This window comes from Phyllobates terribilis, unplaced genomic scaffold (genome assembly GCF_046119375.1).
Source record: "Phyllobates terribilis strain yellow unplaced genomic scaffold, ASM4611937v1 Scaffold_5__5_contigs__length_657084704, whole genome shotgun sequence".
Classification (NCBI taxonomy): Eukaryota; Metazoa; Chordata; class Amphibia; order Anura; family Dendrobatidae; genus Phyllobates; species Phyllobates terribilis.
The window spans coordinates 533,979,517-533,988,480 of record NW_027362765.1 but is presented as its reverse complement, the minus strand read 5'-3'; the positions used below and the strand labels follow the sequence as shown (position 1 = coordinate 533,988,480).

The following is an 8,964-nucleotide window of genomic DNA, read 5'->3' as shown; positions in this document are numbered from 1 at the left end:
TACAAATCCTAGGAAATGGGGAATACAATCAAAACAAAGCATTTTTTTCTGAGTAATTTGGTATAAAAGTGTTTGTAGGGTGAACCAAATATCTATACATTCTTAAGCTGCTGGAGAATTGAGGTTTCAAATAGTGGCAGGAGACGTGGCCAAAGTCATGTCCAATTATCCTTACATTAAAGAAGAACTTTATCATATAGGAGTATTTAGCAAATCTGCAGCAGTAGGTGTTGGAAGTCAAATGCTTTCAGAATACAATCTGTTATAGTAAAATGATCATATACATAATCAATTTTACAATAATATCCAGTCGAATGGTAAATTTTCAGGTGGAAAACTACGTACAGTATGGGGAACTTCACCTCTGTGTGGAAACTCCTGACATTGTGATACATCTGTGTGTTTGAATCCTTCAAGGCTTGGCATCTACTGGTCACAATACTGGCTGCTTCCATAAGCAGACAAATGATATTGGTGGAATATAGCCAGTCTTTGATGGTATAATTGGTGCAGGCATGCATCTTTTCCTTTAACCACAGGGCACATTAAGTTTTATGGATGTAGTCTTTAACAGAAACAAAGCAAAAATACAACATGCTCAATTAGGTTTTGTGCAAGAGGGGCTGGAAGGGAAAGAAGTTTTGGCCACATTGAAGTTCGGGTTTGAAGATTATCTATGAAGGCCAAAAGCAATATCACATTTTTGGAGGGGGTGCTGCAGGAAAGAGGTATACCAGTCTACCTAGATTAAAACACATTTTTAAATGTCGCATTCTCTTTTTCATGGTGTGGGACGGTACATCAAGTTTTTTAAAAAGGCCAAATTCTAAGATGGAATTTTGTGGCTCATTCCCAACCGCTGACACATGTTGGTTATGGTTTGGTGATACATACCGTATTTTGCGGATTATAAGACGCACCCCAAATTTTGGGGTGCAAAATAGGATTTATTTTTTTTTAAATAAAATGGTACACCTTATAATCCTTTTTACCTGGAGGGCAGCGGTGGTGGAGTGGGGGTCACACATACCAGAGATTTGAGGCAGCTGCGACAGGAGTCCGGCGATGCTGCGGCCCCGTCCTCAGAAGAAGTGTCGCTGATTCAAGACTTTGGTGGTGGCGGCGGTAACAGGGCGATGCTGCGGCCCCGGTGAGACGAGATCTCGTCTCTCAAGATCTCAATCTGCGCATGCTCCGGTGGCCATTTTTCCCACAGCGCAGGGCTATGTACGGGATAAGGAACCTCACCTCCGCTCACCGCCGACTTCTGAGGATGGGGCCACAGCATCACCCCGCCACCACCGCAGCCGCCACCAATCTCCTGTATCTGGGACCCTGATCCGATGCCGCTCCCCCAGGTAAAATACCGTAAGTTCGCATTATAAGATGCACCCCCTTTTTCCTCCCAAATTTGGTGGAAAAAAGAGCGTCTTATAATCTAAAAAATACGGTAACCTTACATAAGATTGGTCTGTGGGAGACAAGAAGGCGGACCTTGTATAGGAGGCTGTCATTAGTTTGAATTGATTCAGTTTGTCTATTCAATGCTTGTGTCTTATATTCCTTAACCCTGTTTTCTTGATTTTTTTTTTAGATTTCTTGCCTATAACATATAACAACCACCCACACATTTCTAGAGGTGGAGACAATTTTCAGTATGTTTAGATGGTCACTTAAATAATAGGATAGTCCCTTGATTGCTCTGACTCAAACCTAATGAGCAAAGAGCAAAAACAATGTTGTAACTTTGTTTTTAACTTCGGGGCTGTAGTGCTCTGGTTTGGATGCCTCTAGAGAACAGTTTTACAAACTATTTAGTCAGGTGGTTTCTACCTGAGAAAAATTAATATGGGCCTTGTAAATGTGCACATTTAGGATGGGAAAAAGTACAGGGTGGGCCATTTATATGGATACACCTACATTAAATGGGAATGGTTGGTGATATCAATGACCATGGCGGCCATTTTGAAGTCGGTCGTTTTGGATCCAGCTTTATTTTTTTCATTGGGAAGAGGGTCATGTGACACATCAAACTTATTGAGAATTTCATAATTAATGTGCTTGGTTTTAACGTAACTTTATTCTTTCATGAGTTTTTTACAAGTTTATGACCACTTATAAAATGTGTTCAAAGTGCTGCCCATTGTGTTGGATTGTTAATGCAACCCTCTTCTCCCACTCTTGACACACTGATAGCAACACCGCAGAAGAAATGCTAGCACAGGCTTCCAGTATCTGTTGTTTCAGATGCTGCACATCTCGTATCTTTTCCATCTGGAAAAGTTTTCCCCCTTCCATATACTAATGTGCCACAAACAGAAAGTTGATATCACCAACCATTCCCATTTAATTTAGGAGTATCCATATAAATGGCCCACCCTGTATTAATGGCAGAGCAGCATAAGGGTCATATCAAAGTTATAAAAAGATGGTTTTAAAAGGATGGTCCACTTCAAGACATCCCTTTATTAATGGGCCTAGGGAGAGGAAAAGCTAAAACAAAATGTTTACATCCCATTTATACATCTTCTCACCATTCTTCTGGGTTCAACATTCATTGGGGGTGTCCAATGAGCAATGCAGCTAATCAACAACCACTGATCAGCTGCAGCATTCACATTTTGTCTGCATGGAATACACAGTGTTTCTTTTGCTTGGACAAAATTTGGTATCTCAAGCCAATCAGTAGTCACTGATTGGCTGCACCTCCCAGGTGATGCCAACACTGGATGTTGATCTCAGCAGAATGGCATGGGCCACACAGTGCAGAGGAGCAGCACTGGTCCAGATAGTAAGTATCAATTTTTTTTAACTTTCCTGTACCTATCAATAAAGAGTTGTACAGTAGTGGATAAACCCTGTAAGCACATGGTTACCTGACCAACTAGATAAGAAGAGCATGAGGATGAACCTAAATAATGGTGAATCAGAGAACAAGGTGACTCAGTGGTTACTCTTGCTTTGCAGCGCTGGGGTCCTGGGTTTAAATCTCATCAAGGACGACCTCTGCAAGGAGTTTGTATGTTCTCCTCGCATTTGTGTGGGTTTCCTCTGGGTTCTCCGGTTTCCTCCCACACTCCAAACACATACTGATAAGGAATTGAGATTGTGAGCCCCAATGGGGACAGTGATGATAATGTATGTAAAGTGCTGTGGAATATGATGGTGCTGTATTAGCAAAAGCAAAATAAATAAAATAATGGGGAAGTTGGGCTGAGTTCACATGTTTGGCGTGTCCATCTGGGTCTCAAACTCAGCTGGGCATATGGACTGCACACAGAAAAACATTTAATTTGGGGGGCCACATTATTTGCATGACAAAGTGACATTTTTAGTGATACCATTTTAATTTCAATACACCTTTAGAACTGGTCCTCATCTTGCAGACATGGTCTCCCATCCAGGTCCTTCATATTGCAGACATGGTCCCCCATCCAGGTCCTTCATATTGCAGACATGGTCCCCCATCCAAGTCCCCCATATTGCAGACATGGTCTCCCATCCAGGTCCCCCATATTGCAGACATGGTCCCCCATATTGCAGACATGGTCCCCATATTGCAGACATGGTCTCCCAACCAGGTCCCCCATATTGCAGACATGGTCCCCCATATTGCAGACATGGTCTCCTATCCAGGTCCCCCATATTGCAGACATGGTCCCCCATATTGCAGACATGGTCCCCATATTGCAGACATGGTCTCCCATCCACATCCCCCATATTGCAGACACGGTCCCCCATCCAGGCCCCCCATATTGCAGACATGGTCCCCCATCCAGGTCCCCCATATTGCAGACATGATCCCCCCATATTGCAGACATGGTCCCCCATATTGCAGACATGGTCCTCCATCCTGGTCCTTATCTTGCAGACATATCCCCCATCCAGGTCCCCCCCATACTGTGCACAGGGTCCGTCCATCCCCCATACTGCGCACAGGGTCCACGTCCCCCCATACTGCGCACAGGGTCCCCGTCCCCTCATACTGCGCACAGGGTCCCCGTCCCCCCATACTGAGCACAGGTCCCCTGTGCTGTATTTCACATGACAGAGAGAAAAAAAAGATTCTCACCTGTCCTCCGTTCCCTCGGCGTCCTTTCTGCACCTGTGGCCCGCAGGCACAGACCCCGTAACGATCGCGGCTCTCTCCAGCAGCCGCCGACATCAGCGCTCTAATGCAGTGTATTGGCGCGCAGAGGCCGTCTCTCTGCACAGCAATACCAATGCCAGCCGCCGGCCTTTCAGAGGCCAGCAGCTGACATCTGCGCATGGCAGTGATGTCATACACCGCTGTGCTGGGACGCAGATGTCAGCTGCTAGCCTCTGATAGGCCGGCGTCTGACACTGGTATTGCTGTGCAGAGAGCCGGTCTCTGCGCGGCAATACACTGCATTACAGCGCTGATGTCGGCAGCTGCTGGAGAGAGCCGCGATCGTTACGGGGTCTATGTGCCTGCGGGCCGCAAGAAGCAGCCGGAGGGGTCGCATGCGGCCCGAGGGCCGCGTGTTTGAGACCCCTGATCTAGAGTACATGCCATGCAAGTCTCCTGACTTGAACTCTTAACCAAAAATGATACAGAATACAGTTGCATATGACCTGGCTCTATGCCTAGCTGATTTGTCTTGTAAAGATAGGAGAAGGGCGCGAATAGTTCCGTTACCCAATAAGACTAGGATAAAAAAAGTAGCATAGACGCCCACCTTACTGAGTTGTGAGAATGCATAACTCATTTGTTTGCCAATGGAGTGCTGCAGAAGACACCAATCCCTCCGGGGTTCTGCCGATAACCAAAGGATGGATGAAGAAAACTGTGTCTTTGTTTTCGCCCTTCTCTGTGTTCATAAAGGATCCAATGTCCAGTGTTTAACTAAAATCCATTTATTGAAAGCTAAAATCAGATGCGTTTCGTGGACGTCCCGTCCACTTCATCAGTGCACTGCACGCGGAAAGAAAGTTTTCTTCATCCATCCTTAGGTTATTAGCTGATTTGTCTGACATTCACAAAAGTGTTCTGCGAACACGGCCTTAAATTAAATAACTGAGTCTGATGGTCTCATAAGGATTTTATGGGGACAGAGCATACATTTGTTCGGCCGTAGCCTCCTGCAGGGGAAATGTATTATTACATGCCAGTCTTTGAAATGAAAGGCCGACAATGTGAAACATTCCTTGACGACGTGTCCTAGAGAAAGTGCTCCTAACCGAACCATGTTTATGTTTTATTGCATTAACTTAAATTAAAGAACTACAGCAACAATCTTTCCATTCATAAATCTCAATGTATTTTATTACAAGGTATTGAAATTAACTAATGGATATTGCACAATGGCTAAAGTAATGAAATAAACTTGAGCAGTTCACATAAAGACGATTCACAGCACATGCTTATTTTACTAGATGTTTGGTTTCTATCTGAGGACAAAAAATGGCCTCTATTTTTGGGGGGGGGTTTGAATAATTGAGGAATTATAGCGGGTACCTTATCTTTTTAATAAAAAAATGCATAATATCATGAACAAAGGCATAAGCTATGCCTTCTTGGGCCCATTTGCCCTCAGAAAAGCAGAAATTCACTCCTGAGATGAAACTTGTGTACTCTGAGAAGGTTGCTAAGAATTCCAGGAATCCTCATTGATGAAGCTGAAAGTACTGTGCTTTTAGGCAGTGTGTTCCTACCAACTTAACTGGAATGTAAAGATAGTGGAAAAGCATATGGACAGCAGTCAAGGCATACCTTTCTCCATCTCAGGCAGGGACAGACATATCATAGGTGCAACTTGTACAGCTGCTCAGGAGCCCGAGAGGTAAGGGGGCCCATTTCCACCTCCAAAACAGGTGGAATTTTGCATTATGAGAACTGCAAAGTGCCCATATATTGTTCTTAGGTCTTTTTTGGTCTATGTCCACCAGTGATCTCAGACTGTAGTAGTCAGACTAAATTTAGGTGTAGGACACCTTTACAGTAGTAGGCACATGTTCCCCTCTTGGTTGCTTGAGGAATGCTTTATTAAAAATCAGAGCTGAATGCTTTAAGTGCTTTGAGTTGACCTTAACCAGATATCGAAATGGCCTATTTATCCGATTAATTAGATATTTTGTATCTTCTATTAAAGGGTGTTGTGTTAATGGCACCAGTTAATGGTTAGTACCAGCACTCCAAACCCTCATCTGTCATTAATGTTTCAGCAAAAAAAGTTGTAAGATGTGTCATGTAACAATTCCCAGAATGTCTTAAAAATATGGTGGACATAGCCAAAAGGACTCTGTCTAGAAAATATCAGGTCGGACAGTTCTGCATGTATGAAAATAGTGTATGATACCTTTTTTAAAATAATGAGGAAAATGACCATGTAGAGTCTTCAATTTATTTAGACAGTACTCCTACAATAATTTGGATATTTGCCTGGATAATATCTCTTGAAAATATTTCATAAAGCAGAGTAAAGTTTACTCTGTAATAAATAGTCCTATTCTTAATGCAAAGGACACGTGTGCTGTTTACTCAATCGCTCAAAAACGTAAGTATAGTTAAGTCTATATGTAATTTTGTATATTGGTTCTCCATGGACAAAACATGATCTTTATATCTTAGGGCAGTCGTTCCGATAACCATGCAAGATTTAGGCTACAAAAGTTCAGTCTTAAGTTAATCTTTTTCTTCCATCCTTGATACCACAGAGCTAAATGGGCAGCTCCTAGATGCATGTACATATTAAGTGTAAGGATCATTTATGGAGGGGTGGGGGTTCATTGCTCTCCCTCCCACTTGGCCCTTTGTTGGGATTCCAGCTGTGTCTGGCAGTGGGGAGGCTCGCGTGTCATTGATGATTCTGATTGGCCACTTCCCAGATTGTAATGAGCCCGGCACACTCCATGCAAGACTGATAAGATAAAGTGTGCCAGGGGGGCACACTTTGTATTGATCTGCATTGTTTCACAATGGTATATATATGCCTGGGAGCTAGTCGTGTGCCTGTTGCACATCCTTCACACATCCTTCTACTGAAGCTCTTTTTACATATAAGACCAAGAGGTCCAGGACAAGAAAACACCCCACATCTCCTGGTTTCTACTCTCAGCTTTCATCTATTTTATACAGCAATTCAGCTGGAAATCTACAAGGTATGCTTCTGTCTTTTCATTTCCCCTTTTGTAAACTCTCATATTATCTGTATAATATAATCTTAACCTATGTGACATATTATTCTAAGGATTTTAAAGAAAGCATATTACCAGGAGACCTAATATAACATGCATTATCACTTTTCATTCTTGATTTTCAGATTTACTTAAACATTTCTGTTTGCATTTTTCAGAATGTCTCCAAAAACAGAGAACAGCCATAGCAGAAGCGAGAGATACCTTTACTATGATGTCTCTGATGAGGAGGACCAGTCTCTTTCTCTGCCCTGTTCTCCAGCCCCCTCAGCTGGGAGTGAAGGTTGTTTAGTGGGAGAACATTTTCCCCTTGCTGACTCCAGGGAGTCACAGAGTAAAAGGCAAAAAGGGAGAAGAAGATCACAAGTCAAGAATGAAGTAACAGTCATTAAACAAAAGAAGAATCGCAGGGTAAAAGCTAATGATAGAGAAAGGAACCGAATGCACAACCTCAACTCTGCCTTGGATGCCTTGAGGAGTGTTCTACCTACCTTTCCAGATGATGCTAAACTGACCAAGATTGAAACCCTGAGGTTTGCTCACAATTATATCTGGGCTTTGTCTGAAACTCTGCGGATGGCTGACCATAGCTTATTTAACATTGCACATCAGGGTATGACAGACTCATTTGAAAAGTTATCTAAGACATGCTTAATGGTGGATCTCACCAGTCCAAATAGTAGCTGTGGTTCCTCAAGTGACTGGGATTCTACTCTGTATTCTCCAGGGTCGCAGAGCAGCATCCATAGCCCCACAGACATGGATGATTTTATTTCTCAGCCCAGTTCTTGCCTGAAATATACTGATAATCTATCAGCGTTTATATGAATTGTTCTAAGTTTCCCCCATCACTGGGTGTTTCTGTGCTCACATCCACTCTTCTGAATGGCCAGCTTACTGTAGCAGATACATATGTGAATATTATCCTCTCTGCAATGTCTTTCTACTGTTTATTTATGTTAATGCGTCTCATTCTTCAATGTAAATCCTTTATTTCCTAAAAGTTTTGCTTTTCTTTCCCTTCTAAACTTACATTGGAAAGATATTTTTTTTGCACTTTTCTTGTAAAGGAAAAACAGTATCTTTAATAGCTCTTAAAAAAACACAACTCTTTACTACTGTGCATATTGTAATATTGATTTTTAAAGTCTATTTTGTAATGGGCTTCTATGATTATTGATTGCCAGCTATTTGCTATGTTTAAATTATATGTTTTCTAATCATGTGTATTTATTAATTGTATTGATTCAATATAAATATATATATAGTGTACAGATATATTTTTGCACCATGTTGAGAAATTGTACCTCGAGGTATCATTGCAATAAAATATTCAGCAATAATGAAACATTGAAAACTGTTGTGTTAAAATATTTATCTTATTATATATATTTCAACCTGTGGCTAACTTTTCATATATATAGACTCAACTACAATGGTATACCGTATATATACATATATATATTTAAAGATTTATAGTATATATATATAATAATTATATTCAGTTATTTACTATAATCCTGAGTTTAGAAATGGGTTAATAATTTCACATTATGATACAGTACAATATTAAACTTTAATTAATAGTTGAAAGGATAAGAAGGAAAGCATTACAATCATTACATTCAGGATTTAGGAAGTAAACAAATGGAGCATTTCACTTCTTAAGATATAATCTAGTAAGGAAAGATTAATGGTCTCTTAGGAGCTGCTTTTATATGGCGCAGTGTCATGGGTTACATACAGTGTCCAGCACCTGGCAAGCTCTAGACCTATAACTCACCTCTAACTCACCTGTAGGTTTAG

The 8,964-nt window shown here is 41.6% G+C and overlaps 1 protein-coding gene across 1 annotated transcript; it reads left to right on the top strand.

Annotated features, from left to right (window-relative positions):
- Positions 1 to 6,922: 6,922 nt before the first annotated feature.
- Positions 6,923 to 8,425, top strand: NEUROG3 (neurogenin 3). The gene is made up of 2 exons (XM_073681435.1): positions 6,923 to 7,122; positions 7,317 to 8,425. Exon 2 carries the CDS (start codon positions 7,318 to 7,320, stop codon positions 7,984 to 7,986), a length of 669 nt encoding a protein of 222 aa, XP_073537536.1. The 5' UTR covers positions 6,923 to 7,122; position 7,317; the 3' UTR covers positions 7,987 to 8,425.
- The last annotated feature ends 539 nt before the right edge of the window (positions 8,426 to 8,964 follow it).